At 45.9% G+C, this 19,759-nt stretch overlaps 1 protein-coding gene across 2 annotated transcripts in view; it reads left to right on the forward strand.

Moving 5' to 3' along the window:
• Nucleotides 1–19,164, forward strand: part of AQP3 (aquaporin 3 (Gill blood group)) — a 44,002-nt gene extending 24,838 nt beyond the window's left edge. For both annotated transcript variants that reach the window (XM_075583397.1, XM_075583446.1), the window contains exons 2-6: nucleotides 1,215–1,341; nucleotides 1,683–1,820; nucleotides 10,722–10,840; nucleotides 13,362–13,579; nucleotides 18,121–19,164. In XM_075583397.1, coding sequence (XP_075439512.1) covers nucleotides 1,215–1,341; nucleotides 1,683–1,820; nucleotides 10,722–10,840; nucleotides 13,362–13,579; nucleotides 18,121–18,289 — 771 coding nt within the window. In that variant the 3' untranslated portion in view covers nucleotides 18,290–19,164. The remainder of the gene's footprint in view (nucleotides 1–1,214; nucleotides 1,342–1,682; nucleotides 1,821–10,721; nucleotides 10,841–13,361; nucleotides 13,580–18,120) is intronic.
• Nucleotides 19,165–19,759: the final 595 nt, after the last annotated feature.

The following is a 19,759-nucleotide window of genomic DNA, read 5'->3' on the forward strand; positions in this document are numbered from 1 at the left end:
AAAGCTTTGTATTCTTGTGTTTTTAAGGAATGGGCCCTAATACGTTTCAGCATTTTAGGAAGCAATGGCAGCTTTAATTGAGCAGAAGCAAACAAGGAACTCGTAATTACAATGTGTGAGTGGCAATGTATGCTGTACCCACTGCAATCAGGACAACATGTCACTCATACTGCAAACTGCTGGAACAAGTCTCATCTGCCCTGTTATTCACTTACTTGGGCATAACTATGTCACACCGGCTAATAAAACATTATGGGGCATATTTACTACGTAGTAATATTCCATTAGACACCTTCTGCGGTCAGACGACGCCTCGCTTGATTGGGCCTTTGGGTGTCTTCTGGTGCTGAAATCTTTCTTATTGAATAGCACCATTTATTAAATATGGACCTTTATGGGGGATCCAGATGACTGTGGGAGCTGCTACTTAAAGCGAGGGATTTTCTACCCCAAAACCGGCAGCTGCCTTTTGGAAAGTTACCTTGTGTGTTGGAATGATGAAATCGGGCATAGTCCGGGTTAGAAAGACCTAGGATATACCGACTAACTATTTTCAGCACTGGAGAAAATGTGCAACACATTCAAGAGATTAAAAAAGGATTTTCTATTGCATATCTGCGAGGAAAAACAGGGCCCAACTGAGGACTATTTGTTCTGGTGTTTGGGTTACATGATATGAGTTTAAGTGATAATACTGTTAACAAGAACATGACAGATGTGTGAAAGAGATACTGTACAAACACACTCATGTCAGACACTTTTAATGATCCTCGTACTCTACAAGCGTGGACATATTTAAGTCACACCCTCATCACATATTCTCCTGCACACATTCAACTTGGAATTGTGCAACAATTCATTTTGAATGTATGAGTTCTAACTCTACCAAATAAGCACTGTCATTGTTTTCATACAAGGCATGTTTATATTGAGAAATCTACTGCAATCGTGTAAAGTGAAGAGGAAAAAAAAGTAACTACTTCCTCTGTTTCTTTATATCTTATACTTGCATCCAAAGCCTCTTGTATACCGGCCCAAATACCATTATCACTTTTCTCAGGAGGTTTGTGTATTATAACATGAACCACCACTTTACAATATGCCCTGTGAACAATGGATCCAGCTCAAATATTTGGAAATATATCCAGAACATTGTGAATCAAAAGGGATCTTGTTATTTGACGGGTTGTGAAAGCTCTTTCTTTATGTTCTAGATGTTTGGCTGTGGCTCTGTGGCTCAGGTGGTCCTCAGCAAGGGATCCCATGGACAGTTCTTGACGGTCAATCTGGCCTTCGGCTTTGCTGTTACGCTTGGCATTCTGGTAGCCGGGCAGGTGTCAGGTATGTTCACATAAAATATGGTGACGACTCCTATTACTTTGTGTCGCAAAACATAAGTGTAAGGGTGGTTTTGGGCGGGCTCCTTTTTGTAAATATACAATCAATTGTCCAAACGGGAAAGAGCTTGTGGGTACAATTTGTCCATATACTGCATGATTATTTACAGATTACGATACTTATTATTGCATAGTAATGGGCAGACGTTTCAAACTAGCCTCCCCTTCTTTAACTACCACCGGAAGGAAGATTTAATAAACAGAAAAACGTGTGATGGGTGGAGGCATGTTCTGTTATTGTCCTGTAGGATATTGAATGTTGTATAACAGGAATGTATTTTCCAGGTGGACATCTCAATCCAGCAGTGACCTTTGCTTTGTGCCTCATGGCAAGAGAACCGTGGATCAAATTCCCCATCTACACCTTGGCACAAACCGTGGGAGCGTTCCTTGGGGCTGGCATTGTCTACGGCTTGTACTTTGGTAAGTGAATAGAAGTCGCTCACATCAAGCCATAATAAAATACCATCTGGGAGACTTGTTGTAAAACATGCCTATTCTGTGGGCCACACTTATAAATAGTTTGGGACATTTCCTAAAATGGAAAGCTGAATCCTATGATGATCTCACAGTGATGATCTCACAGTAGGTTTGGTTCACCGTGTGTAATAGTTTTACAATGCAAAGGTGTTACATCAGCTAGTATTATTCATTTCGATGGCCCTAAGCTGAATATATATTAGCAAATTGTCACTTCCTAACAAGTACGTGTAAGCAAGGAGGTTCCCGATTAGAAGATCATTGATTCTAAGTCACCATAGCCCTAAAGTCTGGTGTAACGAACACATGGTAACCTTTAAAACCTGATGCTTATGGAATACCCTACACTGAAGTCATTACAGATTCCCTCAACAGAAGACCCCAATCGTATGCTGGGGGCGGTATGAAGGACATAGATAAGGGATGCAAATAACATGGGCAAGTTTCTTTATTACTATTTTATCTTTTCCTTACCGCTGACAGCAAATAAAGCCCAAAGATATTGCAGTGTGAGCGGTATGATACAGAAATAATAGAAGTAGGTATTAGGGCAGTAATGCACAGAGAGGAGAGAGGGGTGAGGTCAGCATGTTAGAGCAGTGGTTCTCAACTCCAGTCCTCAAGTCCCTCCAATAGGTCAAGTTTTAAGGATCTCCCTGCTTCAGCACAGGTGGCTCAATCAGAGGCTCAGTTTCTGGATGAGCCTCTGATGAGCCACATGTGCTGAAGCTGGGAACTCCTTAAAACCTGAGCTGTTGGGGGGGGGGGGGGCGGTATTGACTGGAGTTGAGTACCCCGGTATTAGAGAGACGGTATAAGACTTATTCAAAGGGGCCGTTCAGTGACGTTATGAAGAAGTAGAGAGACACGAATTCTTGTATGGGGCAGCTCAGGCTGGGAGATCACTTCTGAGCCTGGATCCTGAAAGATCCTAAATCCTTTTCCTGCGAAATGTTCCGTCACCACCAGTGCAAAAATCAAAGTCCAAGATGGGCTGGGCGGTCACTTCTTCAGTTGGGCGCCTGCTACACATAGAGCGACTATATTTTACTATATTTTATTTTGGCACATTTTTACTTTTATGTGGTGCTAAGTCTTTCCTCTTACATCATTCTTGGGCTATTTGCTTCTTGACACCGCAATTTAAAAAAAAAAAAAAAAACATCTGCTTGTGTAGTGCAGTATTGTGTGTCTCCCGCTGCAGTATTGTGTGTCTCCCGCTGCAGTATTGTGTGTCTCCCACTGCAGCATTGTGTGTCTCCCGCTGCAGTATTGTGTCTCCCGCTGCAGTATTGTGTGTCTCCCGCTGCAGTATTGTGTCTTCTCCTGCTGCAGTAATGTGTGTTTCCCGCTGCAGTATTGTGTCTTCTCCCGCTGCAGTATTGTGTTTTTCCCGCTGCAGTATTGTGTCTTCTCCCGCTGCAGTATTGTGTCTTCTCCCGCTGCAGTATTGTGTGTTTCCTGCTACAGTATTGTGTGTCTTCTCCCGCTGCAGTATTGTTTGTCTTCTCCCGCTGCAGCATTGTGTGTCTCCCGCTGCAGTATTGTGTGTCTCCCGCTGCAGTATTGTGTGTCTCCCGCTGCAGTATTGTTTGTCTTCTCCCGCTGCAGTATTGTGTGTCTTCTCCCGCTGCAGCATTGTGTGTCTCCCGCTGCAGTATTGTGTGTCTCATGCTGCAGTATTGTGTGTCTTCTCCCTCTGCAGTATTGTGTCTCTCCCGCTGCAGTATTGTGTGTCTCCCGCTGCAGTATTGTGTGTCTCCCGCTGCAGTATTGTGTCTCCCGCTGCAGTATTGTGTCTCCAGCTGCAGTATTGTGTCTTCTCCCGCTGCAGTATTGTGTGTCTCCTGCTGCAGTATTGTGTGTCTTCTCCCGCTGCAGTACTGTGTCTCCCGCTGCAGTATTGTGTGTCTTCTCCCGCTGCAGTATTGTGTGTCTTCTCCCGCTGAAGCATTGTGTGTCTCCCGCTGCAGTATTGTGTGTCTTCTCCCGCTGAAGCATTGTGTGTCTCCCACTGCAGTATTGTGTCTCTCGATGCAGCATTGTGTGTCTTCTCCCGCTGAAGCATTGTGTGTCTCCCGCTGCAGTATTGTGTGTCTTCTCCCGCTGCAGTATTGCGTCTCTCCCGCTGCAGTATTGTGTGTCTCCCGCTGCAGTATTGTGTGTCTCCCGCTGCAGTATTGTGTGTCTCCCGCTGCAGTATTGTGTGTCTGCTGCTGCAGTATTGTGCGTCTGCTGCTGCAGTATTGTGTCTCCCGCTGCAGTATTGTGTGTCTCCCGCTGCAGTATTGTGTGTCATCTCCTGCTGCAGTATTGTGTGTCATCTCCTGCTGCAGTATTGTGTCATCTCCTGCTGCAGTATTGTCTGTCATCTCCTGCTGCAGTATTGTGTGTCTCCCGTTACAGTATTGTGTGCCATCTCCCGCTGCAGTATTGTGTGTTTCCCGCTGTAGTATTGTGTTTCCCGCTGCAGTATTGTGTGTCTCCCGCTTCAGTATTGTGTGTCATTTCCTGCTGCAGTATTGTGTGTCTCCTGCTGCAGTATTGTGTCTCTCCCACAACAGTATTGTGTGTCTTCTCCCGCTGCAGTATTGTGTGTCTTCTCCCGCTGCAGTATTGTGTGTCTTCTCCCGCTGCAGTATTGTGTGTCTTCTCCCGCTGCAGTATTGTGTGTCGTCTCCCGCTGCAGCATTGTGTCTCCCTCTGCAGTATTGTGTATCCCGCTGCAGTATTGTGTGTCTTCTCCCGCTGCAGCATTGTGTGTCTCCCGCTGCAGCTTTGTGTGTCTCCCGCTGCAGTATTGTGTCTCCCGCTGCAATATTGTGTCTCCCGCTGCTGTATTGTGTGCTTTCTTCTGCAGTATTTTGTGTCTCCTGCTGCAATATTGTGTGTCTCCTGCTGCAGTATTGTGTGTCTCCTGCTGCAATATTGTGTCTCCCGCTGCAGTATTGTGTATCTCCCGACCCGCTGCAGCATTGTGTGTCTTCTCCCACTGCAGTATTGTGTGTCTTCTCCCGTTGAAGTATTGTGTCTTTTCCCGCTGCAGTGTTGTGTCTCCTGCTGCAATATTGTGTGTCTCCTGCTGCAGTATTGTGTGTCTCCTGCTGCAGTATTGTGTCTCCCGCTGCAGTATTGTGTATCTCCCGACCCGCTGCAGCATTGTGTGTCTTCTCACGCTGCAGCATTGTGTGTCTCCCGCTGCAGTGTTGTGTCTCCTGCTGCAATATTGTGTCTCCCGCTGCAGTATTGTGTATCTCCCGACCCGCTGCAGCATTGTGTGTCTTCTCCCACTGCAGTATTGTGTGTCTTCTCCCGTTGAAGTATTGTGTCTTTTCCCGCTGCAGTATTTTGTGTCTCCTGCTGCAATATTGTGTGTCTCCTGCTGCAGTATTGTGTGTCTCCTGCTGCAGTATTGTGTCTCCCGCTGCAGTATTGTGTCTCCCGCTGCAGTATTGTGTATCTCCCGACCCGCTGCAGCATTGTGTGTCTTCTCCCGCTGCAGTATTGTGTGTCTTCTCCCGCTGCAGTATTGTGTGTCTCCCGCTGCAGTGTTGTGTCTCCCGCTGCAATATTGTGTCTCCCGCTACAGTATTTTGTGTCTCCCGCTGCAGTATTGTGTGCCTCCCGCTGCAGTATTGTGTGTTTCCCGCTACAGTATTTCGTGTCCCCTGCTGCAGTATTGTGTGTCTTCTCCCGCTGCAGCATTGTGTGTCTCCCGCTGCAGTATTGTCTGGCTCCCGCTGCAGCATTGTGTGTCTTCCGCTGCAGTATTTTGTGTCTCCCGCTGCAGCATTGTGTGTCTTCCGCTGCAGTATTGTGTCTCCCGCTGCAGTATTTTGTGTCTCCCGCTGCAGCATTGTGTGTCTCCCGCTGCAGAATGGTGTGTCTCCCGCTGCAGTATTGTGTGTCTCTCGCTGCAGTATTATGTGTCTCCCGCTGCAGAATTGTGTGTCTCCCGCTGCAGAATTGTGTGTCTCCCCCTGCAGTATTGTGTGTCTCCCGCTGCAGAATTGTGTGTATCCCGCTGCAGAATTGTGTGTCTCCCGCTGTAGTATTGTGTCTTCTCTCGCTGTAGTATTGTCTTCTCCCGCTGCAGTATTGTCTCCCGCTGCAGGATTGTGTCTCCCGCTGCAGTATTGCGTCTTCTCTCGCTGTAGTATTGTCTTCTCCCGCTGCAGAATTGTGTGTCTCCCGCTGCAGTATTGTATGTCTCTTGCTGCAGTATTGTGTGTCTCCCGCTGCAGAATTGTGTGTCTCCCGCTGCAGTATTGTGTGTCTCCCGCTGCAGAATTGTGTGTCTCCCGCTGCAGTATTGTCTCCCGCTGCAGTATTGTGTCTTCTCTCGCTGTAGTATTGTCTTCTCCCGCTGCAGTATTGTGTGTCTCCTGCTGCAGTATTGCGTCTTCTCCCGCTGCAGTATTGTGTCTTCTCTCGCTGTAGTATTGTCTTCTCCCGCTGCAGTATTGTGTCTTCTCCCGCTGCAGTATTGTCTCCCACTGCAGGATTGTGTCTCCCACTGCAGTATTGTGTTGTCTCCCGCTGCAGGATTGTGTCTCCCACTGCAGTATTGCGTCTTCTCTCGCTGTAGTATTGTGTGTCATCTCCTGCTGCAGTATTGTGTGTCTCCTGCTGCAGTATTGTGTGTCTCCCGTTACAGTATTGTGTGCCATCTCCCGCTGCAGTATTGTGTGTTTCCCGCTGTAGTATTGTGTTTCCCGCTGCAGTATTGTGTGTCTCCCGCTTCAGTATTTTGTGTCATTTCCTGCTGCAGTATTGTGTGTCTCCTGCTGCAGTATTGTGTGTCTCCTGCTGCAGTATTGTATGTCTCCCGCGGCAGTATTGTGTCATGCTGCAGTATTGTGTGTCTTTTCCCGCTGCAGTACTGTCTCCCGCTGCAGTATTGTGTGTCTTCTCCCGCTGCAGTATTGTGTGTCTTCTCCCGCTGCAGTATTGTGTGTCTTCTCCCGCTGCAGTATTGTGTGTCTTCTCCCGCTGCAGTATTGTGTCTTCTCCCGCTGCAGTATTGTGTGTCTTCTCCCGCTGCAGTATTGTGTATCTCCCGACCCGCTGCAGCATTGTGTCTTCTGCTGCTGCAGCACTGTGTGTCTTCTCCCGCTGCAGCATTGTGTCTCCCTCTGCAGTATTGTGTGTCTCCCTCTGCAGTATTGTGTCTCCCGCTGCAGTATTGTGTCTTCTCCCGCTGCAGTATTGTGTCTTCTCCCGCTGCAGTATTGTGTCTTCTCCCGCTGCAGTATTGTGTCTTCTCACGCTGCAGCATTGTGTGTCTTCTCCCGGTGCAGCATTGTGTGTCTCCCGCTGCAGTATTGTGTCTCCCGCTGCAATATTGTGTCTCCTGCTGCAGTATTGTGTGTCTCCCGCTACAGTATTTCGTGTCCCCTGCTGCAGTATTGTGTGTCTTCTCCCGCTGCAGTATTGTGTCTTCTCCCGCTGCAGTATTGTGTCTTCTCACGCTGCAGCATTGTGTGTCTTCTCCCGGTGCAGCATTGTGTGTCTCCCGCTGCAGTATTGTGTCTCCCGCTGCAATATTGTGTCTCCTGCTGCAGTATTGTGTGTCTCCCGCTACAGTATTTCGTGTCCCCTGCTGCAGTATTGTGTGTCTTCTCCCGCTGCAGTATTTTGTGTCTCCCACTGCAGTATTGTGTCTTCCGCTACAGTATTGTGTCTCCCACTGCAGTATTGTGTCTCCCGCTGCAGTATTGTGTCTCCCGCTGGTGCATTGTGTGTCTTCTCCCGCTGCAGTATTGTGTGTCTTCTGCTGCAGCATTGTGTGTCTTCTCTCGCTGCAGTATAGTCTCCCGCTGCAGAATTTTGTGTCTCTCGCTGCAGTATTGTGTGTCTCTCGCTGCAGTATTGTGTGTCTCCCGCTGCAGAATTGTGTGTCTCCCGCTGCAGTATTGTGTGTCTCCCGCTGCAGAATTGTGTGTCTCCCGCTGCAGTATTGTCTCCCGCTGCAGTATTGTGTCTTCTCTCACTGTAGTATTGTCTTCTCCCGCTGCAGTATTGTGTGTCTCCTGCTGCAGCATTGCGTCTTCTCCCGCTGCAGTACTGTCTCCCGCTGCAGTATTGTGTCTTCTCTCGCTGTAGTATTGTCTTATCCCGCTGCAGTATTGTGTCTCCCGCTGCAGTATTGTGTCTACTCCCGCTGCAGTATTGTGTCTCCCGCTGCAGTATTGTGTCTCCCGCTGGAGTATTGCGTCTTCTCCCACTGCAGTATTGTGTCTTCTCCCACTGCAGTATTGTGTCTCCCACTGCAGTATTGTCTCCCACTGCAGTATTGTCTCCCGCTGCAGTATTGCGTCTTCTCTCGCTGTAGTATTGTCTTCTCCCGCTGCAGTATTGCGTCTTCTCTCGCTGTAGTATTGTCTTCTCCCGCTGCAGTATTGCGTCTTCTCTCGCTGTAGTATTGTGTCTCCCGCTGCAGTATTGTGTGTCTTCTCCCGCTGCAGTATTGTGTCTCCCGCTGCAGTATTGTGTCTTCTCCCGCTGCAGTATTGTGTGTCTTCTCCCGCTGCAGTATTGTGTCTCCCGCTGCAGTATTGCGTCTTCTCCCGCTGCAGTATTGTGTGTCTTCTCCCGCTGCAGTATTGTGTCTTCTCCCGCTGCAGTATTGTGTCTTCTCCCGCTGCAGTATTGTGTCTTCTCCCGCTGCAGTATTGTGTCTCCCGTTGCAGTATTGTGTCTCCCGCTGCAGTATTGTGTCTTCTCCCGCTGCAGTATTGCGTCTCCCGCTGCAGTATTGTGTGTCTCCCGCTGCAGCATTGTGTGTCTCACGCTGCAGTATTATGTCTCCCGCTGCAGAATTGTGTGTCTTCTCCCGCTGCAGTATTGTGAGTCTCCTGCTGCAGTATTGTGTCTTCTCCCACTGCAGTATTTTGTGTCTTCTCCCGCTGCAATATTGTGTCTTCTCCCGCTGCAGTATTGTGTCTCCCGCTGCAGTATTGTGTCTCCCGCTGCAGTATTGTGTCTCCCGCTGCAGTATTGTGTCTCCCGCTGCAGTATTGTGTCTCCTGCTGCAGTATTGTGTCTCCCGCTGCAGTATTGCGTCTCCCGCTGCAGTATTGCGTCTTCCGCTGCAGTATTGTGTGTCTCACGCTGCAGTATTATGTCTCCCGCTGCAGTATTGTGTGTCTTCTCCCGCTGCAGTATTGTGAGTCTCCTGCTGCAGTATTGTGTCTTCTCCCACTGCAGTATTTTGTGTCTTCTCCCGCTGCTATATTGTGTCTTCTCCCGCTGCAGTATTGTGTCTCCCGCTGCAGTATTGTGTCTCCCGCTGCAGTATTGTGTCTCCCGCTGCAGTATTGTGTCTCCCGCTGCAGTATTGTGTCTCCCGCTGCAGTATTGTGTCTCCCGCTGCAGTATTGTGTCTCCCGCTGCAGTATTGTGTCTTCTCCCGCTGCAGTATTGCGTCTCCCGCTGCAGTATTGTGTTTCTCCCGCTGCAGCATTGTGTGTCTCACGCTGCAGTATTATGTCTCCCGCTGCAGTATTGTGTGTCTTCTCCCGCTGCAGTATTGTGAGTCTCCTGCTGCAGTATTGTGTCTTCTCCCACTGCAGTATTTTGTGTCTTCTCCCGCTGCAATATTGTGTCTTCTCCCGCTGCAGTATTGTGTCTCCCGCTGCAGCATTGTGTCTTCTCCCGCTGCAGTATTGTGTCTCCCGCTGCAGTATTGTGTCTCCCGCTGCAGTATTGTGTCTCCCGCTGCAGTATTGTGTCTCCCGCTGCAGCATTGTGTCTCCCGCTGCAGCATTGTGTCTCCCGCTGCAGCATTGTGTCTCCCGCTGCAGTATTATGTCTCCCGCTGCAGTATTGTGTCTCCCGCTGCAGTATTGTGTCTCCCGCTGCAGTATTGTGTCTCCCGCTGCAGTATTGTGTCTCCCGCTGCAGTATTGTGTCTCCCGCTGCAGTATTGTGTCTCCCGCTGCAGTATTGTGTCTCCCGCTGCAGTATTGTGTCTCCCGCTGCAGCATTGTGTCTCCCGCTGCAGCATTGTGTCTCCCGCTGCAGTATTATGTCTCCCGCTGCAGTATTGTGTCTCCCGCTGCAGTATTGTGTCTCCCGCTGCAGTATTGTGTCTCCCGCTGCAGTATTGTGTCTCCCGCTGCAGTATTGTGTCTCCCGCTGCAGTATTGTGTCTCCCGCTGCAGTATTGTGTCTCCCGCTGCAGTATTGTGTCTCCCGCTGCAGCATTGTGTCTCCCGCTGCAGCATTGTGTCTCCCGCTGCAGTATTGTGTCTCCCGCTGCAGTATTGTGTCTCCCGCTGCAGTATTGTGTCTCCCGCTGCAGTATTGTGTCTCCCGCTGCAGTATTGTGTCTCCCGCTGCAGCATTGTGTCTCCCGCTGCAGCATTGTGTCTCCCGCTGCAGTATTGTGTCTCCCGCTGCAGTATTGTGTCTCCCGCTGCAGTATTGTGTCTCCCGCTGCAGTATTGTGTCTCCCGCTGCAGTATTGTGTCTCCCGCTGCAGTATTGTGTCTCCCGCTGCAGCATTGTGTCTCCCGCTGCAGTATTGTGTCTCCCGCTGCAGTATTGTGTCTCCCGCTGCAGTATTGTGTCTCCCGCTGCAGTATTGTGTCTCCCGCTGCAGTATTGTGTCTCCCGCTGCAGTATTGTGTCTCCCGCTGCAGTATTGTGTCTCCCGCTGCAGCATTGTCTCCCGCTGCAGCACTGTGTCTCCCGCTGCAGTATTGCATTGTGTGTCTATATTTTATCAGACATTAGTAACTTTGAAAGAATAGCACATGTAGGGTTACCACCATTGCTGTTCTCATTTCCCATCCAATGCCAGCAGTCCCACACCAATAACGCATTTCTCATTGATTTCAGACGCTATTTGGTACTTTGCAAATGACCAGCTCTACGTGATGGGCCCCAACGGCACCGCGGGAATCTTTACCACATTTCCATCGGAGCACCTGACGCTTATGAATGGCTTCTTTGACCAGGTAAGCCTGTGATGGATGCTTCACATGGCACGCAGAGTTTGCCCCAGCGGCTGTGCCGTCTGCCCCAGCTTATTTTGTGGGGGGAGTTTCACTTGGAGGGGTTAGGGAGGAGTTACCTGCCGCACAGATTATAAGGAGACGTATCACATGCGGTGCCTCTGCATGTCTCTTTTTCTCATCCCAATCTGCGTTAAACAAGATCCGCCAGGTCTGAGGCGGCGGTAATTTTCTTGGTACATATGACATCATTTTAGAGCACAAATTGGTGCAATGCGTGAAAGCGAGTTTTTCCGTGGGTTAATAAACAGGAGCTGGTGTACCAAAGTGTCCCTGCTGCAATAGTGGCTCAAAACTGGAGCACAAACCTGCACCAAAATCATCAAGGCCAAACCATTGTTTCCAATGGGATTTATTTCTTTGATAAATTTGGTGCAGTCTTTGCATCAGTTTTGCTCCACCTTTGAAGCCGGGAGACTTCGATACATCAGTCCCTATGTATCAAGGCAAAATTGGGGCAAAATATTTTTTTTATAAACATGTTGTAGGTTTGTTTGCCCCAGAATTGCACTACTTTTGCCTTGATACAGTCTCCATTTGCACTATTGCACAGAGGGGTATATTCTATAAGTTCCCGGGATTGGTGATCCATGCGCGCTGACACGGAGGCCTCACTGAAGTTAACGAGGCCGCCGTCAGACCACACGTATTTGCTACCTATAGAATATACCCTATGGAGGGAGATGTATCAGCACGAAGTGCGAATAAAAGTTAGTTGGGCCGTACTATATTGCTCCATTTTGTGTTTGCGTTTGTATCAAAAGTTTCCATTTAATACGTCACATTACAATATGTGTCACGTAACTCCTCCCCAACGCCACCTCTGCAAATCCCACCTTCGTACACTGACGCTAAGGGCGGGGTGGAAGGGAAATGTGGCCCGGGCATGTCACTGACCTGTTGGCCTTCCTCCCACGGCGTTGCAGCGTCACAATGTCGCTGCTTCACATGATAGCGTGTTGTCATGGCAACGAGTCGCCATGTGACGTTAGGCTGCCATGACGATGCGGCGTCACATGATGCCGCGACGTCGATGGAGGAGGGGCGTTCCGGAAAAGGAAAGTCGTGCTGAGGCCCCCGCTCTCTCCCCTGGCAATCAGTTTCATAGTGGTGAGGAAGTGCACGGGCCTTTGTAACCACAATGCACTGCACTTGCCCACAGCATGCGTGCAGTGGGCCGGTACTGCAGGTGTTCTGTGGCCTGGCAACAGTACCGGCCCACTGGGGTAAGCCCGAACGTACGGTAGGCCAATTACCCATAGGTAAGTTTAATAGCCATAGCGGCACCAGCACATGAACCCACCTGCCCATGGACCCAACAGCCCACCAGGTTATTGCCCGGGGTCTTGGCAGCCCAAATCGCAAAGGGACGCAAGATGCAACTCAATCTGCATCAATTTAGCTCCAAATTTGCCTGGAAACATCACCCATTTAGTATCGACACACTGGCATATCCAATAATATACACCAATCTGCACATGTACACACAGAGACACAGAGACTCACTTATATACTACTATATATTGCTGAATTTGTATTCCCCCCTATATTGGTGCTACTCCCTTGGCTGTGAAGCGACTTTTCTGTGCAGAAGAACCAAAGTGGATGGGCCACAAGGTGTCTTCTGGGGAACATAACCACTGAGTCAATAAGAATATGGGACTTTGTTGCATTCCTTTGCATGGAGCTAAACACTTCTGCATCACAGGGAAAGATGTCATTACAGTATATTATAATGACCAGGAGCCTTTTAATTCATTTGTACAAGAACATGCTGAATCAGCGTCCTTCCCATGTTTACTTATTAGGCATATTCTTGTATAACTGTCCTTTCTAACAAGACATTACGGACATTGGGGCGTATTTACAGAAGTCTCGTGTCTGCAAAACTGGGACAAAACCAATACCAAAGAATGGCACCATATGGGGCTATTTATTGCCCCGGTTTTGCAGCCAACAGACTTTAATATATAAACCCCAATAAATCAAGGCAAAGTGTGTGTAATTCTGGGGCACAACAATCTGCACCATATGTATCAAATAACAAATGGAAATTGCACAACTGGATACATGTTTTGCCCCAGAATTGCTCCACTTTTGCCTTGGTACATAGACCTCTTTTACGATAGCCCCAGCTGTAATTATTATGGGTGGTTTTTTTTCTCCCCTTATGCTTGTTAATATCCCACAAAAATAAAAGTATAACACTTTGGCCCATATTTAATAAAGCACCTTCCAACTCCTGGAGACCCCGGGTGACTGGCTCAAAGAAATGGGCTGTAAAGGGTCTTCCGGCATTGGACAAACCTTATGAATTGGCACCACTTAGCAAATATATATATATATATATGGCCCTTTGTAACTATTCTTCTGTAAATGGCCAATTACTAATGTGATGATTGAAGGTTTTGCGCATGTGGATCTCTTACTGTATACTCTTCCCCCCCATCTCTGTCTCTCACAGTTCATTGGTACTGCCGCCTTGATTGTCTGTGTCTTGGCCATCGTAGATCCAAACAACAACCCCATCCCTCGCGGGCTGGAAGCTTTCACCGTTGGGTTTGTTGTCCTCGTCATTGGGCTTTCCATGGGCTTCAACTCCGGATATGCCGTCAACCCTGCCAGGGACTTCGGACCCCGGTTGTTTACGGCTCTGGCTGGCTGGGGCACTGATGTCTTCACGTACGTATTGACATCTTTCAGCACAGTTGCTTGACACTTATCTGAATGTAATGAATGGTTAACAGTGGACTTTTCCTTAAGTTATTACCTTTTCACTCCCCTCCAATTATGAAGGAGAAAATACTGTCAACATATACCAATATAAGGTAGTGTCTTGTTGTACAATGAACACATTATTAGAAGACGGGGGGTCATTCTTTGCCCCCTTTTTTCTAAGGCAAAAGGAACACTAGTCAATCATGAAAAATTAGGATATTTTCTTGATACAGTCAATCAAATATTGCTCTAGAGCCAGAAGAGTTAAAAATTAATGAATTAATCTATAATCTTTATGCTTGGATTGACTAAGTATAATCACATCAAGAACTTCACTATCAAAATGTTGATTATAAGAACGTAGTTATTAAACAAAAAAATATGCTTCAGCATTTTTGTAGTACACCTTAACTGAAAAAAGAGACGTAATTAGAATTGATTAACTCATACTAAGATTTCAATCAGAAAAACACTTTTAGTAACGTTAGGTATCATCATAATCATAATTTCACTGGAGAGCAAAGCAATCTACATGTCATGTTTTCATGATATAACATGAACTGTACAGGTAAGTGACCCTGTTTAACCTCAGCAGTGAGATAGGAATGCACATTATAAGCATGTTTGGGAATGGAAACCAGTGCTTAAGCATGATCTAGATGCAGTATAACATTCCTTCAGCTAGGGTCACAATCAGCTGGAACATATGACATTCCGGGTGTTATTCCATAGGCCGCGATGGCGGCGCCTCTGTGCTGGCGCACTCCTTGTATGGGAGATGACGCTTGGGTCAGGTGTTCTAACCTGTACTGGCAATGGATGTATCTGCCCCTTAATGAGGCCAGTTCTGTATATATAGAAATGTGTGCACCTGTTTCAACTTGCGTAATGTACGGGCAACTCATGACAGATTTCATATGCGTTCCAGGAAAGGAAATAATCTTTGGGTGGGGAGTCGGGAAAATGTCTAAATGCCTTGGGGCGTTCAATCTGATTTCACTAAAAAAGGTGTATTCACATGAAACATTTGGGCGTGTCTGCTATTGCTTGTGACATAATCCTTTAAAACGATTCAAATAAAATCCAACAAACCTGAAAGGTAGCGTGTGTTCCACACTATAACACCTAAGTATGCCAAGTCATTACACAAACAATATGGCTTTCATGTGCACAGTTCCTGTATTGACCTCCAACAAAGTTGATTGGGTATTTTAATTACAGTAGTTACTGGCTCCTGTGGCGCTGAAGTTTTTTTTTTTTAATCTTAACCCTTGAAATGATATTTGGTGGAGGAGTTCGAGTTTCTCCTTCTTACTGTATCTCTGCATAAGACCACAGATCTTTCCTCTTACTGTATCTCTGCATAAGACCACGGATATTTCCTGTTACTGTATCTCTGCATAAGACCACGGATCTTTCCTCTTACTGTATCTCTGCATAAGACCACGGATCTTTCCTGTTACTGTATCTCTGCATAAAACCACGGATCTTTCCTGTTACCGTTACTCTGCATAAGACCACGGATCTTTCCTCTTACAGTATCTCTGCACAAGACCACGGATCTTTCCTCTTACAGTATCTCTGCACAAGACCACTGATCTTTCTTGTTACTGTATCACTGCTTAAGACCACAGATCGTTCCTGTTACTGTATCTCTGCATAAGACCACGGATCTTTCCTCTTACTGTATCTCTGCATAAGACCACGGATCTTTCATGTTACTGTATCTCTGCATAAGACCACGGATCTTTCTTGTTACTGTATCTCTGCATAATACCACGGATCTTTCCTGTTACTGTATCTCTGCATAATACCACGGATCTTTCCTCTTACTGTATCTCTGCATAAGACCACGGATCTTTCCTGTTACTGTATCTCTGCACAAGACCACTGATCTTTCCTGTTACTGTATCTCTGCATAAGACCACGGACCTTTCTTGTTACTGTATCTCTGCATAAGACCACGGACCTTTCCTGTTACTGTATCTCTGCATAAGACCACGGATCTTTCCTGTTACTGTATCTCTGCATAAGACCACGGATCTTTCTTGTTACTGTATCTCAGCATAAGACCACGGATCTTTCCTGTTACTGTATCTCTGCATAAGACCACGGATCTTTCCTCTTACTGTATCTCTGCATAAGACCACAGATCTTTCCTCTTACTGTATCTCTGCATAAGACCACGGATCTTTCCTCTTACTGTATCTCTGCATAAGACCACGGATCTTTCCTCTTACTGTATCTCTGCATAAGACCACGGATCTTTCCTCTTACTGTATCTCTGCATAATACCACGGATATTTCCTGTTACTGTTTCTCTGCATAAGACCACGGATCTTTCCTGTTACTGTATCTCTGCATAAGACCATGGATCTTTCCTCTTACTGTATCTCTGCATAAGACCACAGATCTTTCCTGTTACTGTATCTCTGCATAATACCACGGATATTTCCTGTTACTGTATCTCTGCATAAGACCACGGATCTTTCCTCTTACTGTATCTCTGCATAAGACCACAGATCTTTCCTGTTACTGTATCTCTGCATAAAACCACTGATCTTTCTTGTTACTGTATCTCTGCATAAGACCACAGATCTTTCCTGTTACTGTATCTCTGCATAAGACCACGGATCTTTCCTCTTACTGTATCTCTGCATAAGACCACGGATCTTTCCTCTTACTGTATCTCTGCATAAGACCACGGATCTTTCCTCTTACTGTATCTCTGCATAAGACCACGGATCTTTCCTCTTACTGTATCTCTGCATAAGACCACGGATCTTTCCTCTTACTGTATCTCTGCATAATACCACTGATCTTTCTTGTTACTGTATCTCTGCATAAGACCACGGATCTTTCTTGTTACTGTTTCTCTGCATAAGACCACGGATCTTTCCTCTTACTGTATCTCTGCATAAGACCACGGACCTTTCTTGTCACTGTATCTCTGCATAAGACGTGAAAGACAAAGATAAAGCTGCACACCACAATTGTAAAAAATACTTGCTGTTACCGGTGCTCCTGGAACAGGGGAGTTCCTCACAGTGACAAACTCCAAAGCAGACAAAAAAGAAGGTTCCAGGGCACTTCGGCTTTTCTCAAGTGAAGAAAGACCACGCGTCGTGGTTAAAACGTTGTGCCTCTTCTATTAAATCCTTTTGAAAATCCGTAGTGCCCTGGAACCTTCTTTTTTCTCTGCATAAGACCACCGACCTTTCTTGTTACTATATTTCTGCATAAGACCACGGATCTTTCCTGTTACTGTATTTCTGCATAAGACCACGGATCTTTCCTGTTACTGTATTTCTGCATAAGACCACTTATATTTCTTGTTACTGTATCTCTGCATAATACCACGGATCTTTCTTGTTACTGTATCTCTGCATAAGACCACGGATCTTTCCTGTTACTGTATTTCTGCATAAGACCACTTATATTTCTTGTTACTGTATCTCTGCATAATACCACATATCTTTCTTGTTACTGTATCTCTGCATAAGACCACTTATCTTTCTTGTTACTGTACCTCTGCATAAGACCACTTATCTTTCTTGTTACTGTATCTCTGCATAAGACCACTTATATTTCTTGTTACTGTATCTCTGCATAAGACCACGGATCTTTCCTGTTACTGTATCTCTGCATAAGGCCACTTATATTTCCTGTTACTGTACCTCTGAATAAGACCACGGATCTTTCTGTTACTATATCTCTCCAAAAGTACCTTTCCTTTTTGTTGTCGAGTGAGTAGAGAGATCTGCCTGAGCCCCTGAATTTCAATATATTTGTGGTCATTAACACTATGTATAAAAAGTGGGGTCCCAGAGGGACTTGATAGAGCTCTTCATAGTGGTTTTCAGATCTTTGTTTAAGTACGTACTGTAGAAGCCAGCTTTTACCGGCTGGTTTTACAGCCAGATTCACTTTATGCTAAAAAGATAAAAGGGGTTATAATAATGCAAAAAATCAATCACTATTTAATCATTACAGTACTGGGGGTCCGATCCCAGTCGGACTGGGTCCCCAGTACAGTACTGGGGGTAGTATCCAGGTGCCGTCAACAGAAGTGGAGTCAGAGCAGTCAGCCAGGTCTCCCCTAAGAAAACAAGCACGTTCCCATGTTGTACCAGGTACATCGTATGGGCACGGTAAAGGACAAGTAATAAAGTAAAATGCATAGTTGAGGACATCCAACTGTATTAGTAACATTTTAAACAAAAGGCAAGAAGTTAAACCGCCTATTTTCTCCCCTTTCCTATTTTTTCACACTATAATAAGGGAAAGGAGTAGAGACGTTGGGTGGTGTTTGGGTCAGGATCTTGGGTTCTGTATGGGAAGCTTTTGCTGAAGTGTTGTCACCATGTCTGATACTATATACACTGAGTTGAGTATTGATAGCTTGCCATCTCTATTTTCAATTTAAAGTAACGCAGAATGCATACACAAATCCCTTGTGCTATGAAGCAGTGGCTCATATCTCTCTGGGTATCATTCTGTTACAGGGTCGGAGACCAGTGGTGGTGGGTGCCCATCGTCTCACCCTTACTCGGAGCATTTGTTGGAGTTCTGGTCTACCAGCTGATGATCGGATGTCACATTGAACCCGCGCCACAGTCCACCGAACAAGAAAATGTCAAGTTGTCCAATGTCAAGCACAAAGATAGGATGTGAAGCAGCTGCCATAAAGAGACTCTTAACAGTTTTTACAGGGCTGCAGCAACCAAAGAACAAGATGGCCGAGAAGCCTCATTACACTCCATGAGTTACATTATCGCTTTGTTGTATAAACCTAGTTGCTTTTGAAATGTGCAGATATGTCTTCCCTTATAGCGCAGATATGTCGTCCCTTATTGTGCTCTGTACATAAAACACTTACTGTATGGACTAAAGTAGTGAGTAGCTGGAAAGTCCACAGTTCTAACCTGTCTTAAGAAGTTCTTTGTTCATGCCATGACTTTGCTTTTGATGTCTCGCAGTTCCAGCTCAAGCAATGAGGCCCACCTAACGCTGTAGAACTAGCCAAACATTGGAAAATATTGCATTGGAAGCCCCCAGCATTTGTGGGTGTCCAGCACATGTCAATATTTTGTCCTTCAGTATTTTCCTTGTTGTCCTTAAGTTATACACAATGCATGGAACTCATCTTTAGTTTTCAAGAAAACTCTGGTTTAAGTACTCTCTCAAACTAAACTCACTGCGATCCTACTACGGATTGGCATTTGCAGAGAATAATGTAGATGGACATTAGAATCTATAACTTTTTATTAGAGAAGAAAGTGCAGGACATCTTACCAGATCTGATTTAATATGTTTTTATTTTTTTATTTTTTTAAAAACATTTTGTAACAGTGAAATTCTAAGAAAACTTTGATTATTTTGTATATGGGAGGACAGAGTAAAATGCCTGCTGAAATGTGTCAGTTTTATTATGGATGCTTTTACAAAATGTTAAGCTTTGTACTGTACATACACGTCATTAATGTTGCTTGATTTAAGCATTAGATCAAAGTATTTTATGTGAAATTAAATACAAATTTAATCCAAAATGGTGTATTTTATGTAAATTACGTGTAGCATTCAACTAACTGTAATGGCCGCACGTAAAAGTATAACCTTTGCAGTTCCAAGTTGACTTATGCACAATAATATGTGCTGTATGCAGAGTGTTGATGTAGGATAAAAATAATACTGGGCACTTAGCAGTGACAGAGCCTTTAGCCTTAGCAGCCTTCTGCAGAATGTCCACACATTGCATTCTATTCTTTTTTGGCTGAGATGCAACATACAGATCAGTTAACTGCTGTATTGATCCAAGGGAAGACTTGATACTTTTCTTTTGGCCAATATGAACGTGGTACGTGTGTGTGCAAATGTGTTTTTGAAAACAGATGTGTCCCTTCTTCAGACTAGAACAGAATAGAATATAAATGGTTTCATACAGTCTGACATCAACATCTGAATAACAGGGCACCTGTACACAAGGAAGGGAACTGTTTGGTCTTCACAGCTTTTGTACAACATACATGTGTATACGGACCTCTAACAAAACATGTTCTAACTTTCCACGGCTTCACTCCAGCATCAAAAGTGTGTGGTTAGAAGAGATGTGTCGTTGTATGTTTGCGAGGTTCGCTTTGATCT

The sequence above is a fragment of the Ascaphus truei genome, chromosome 1 (genome assembly GCF_040206685.1).
Source record: "Ascaphus truei isolate aAscTru1 chromosome 1, aAscTru1.hap1, whole genome shotgun sequence".
Classification (NCBI taxonomy): domain Eukaryota; kingdom Metazoa; phylum Chordata; class Amphibia; order Anura; family Ascaphidae; genus Ascaphus; species Ascaphus truei.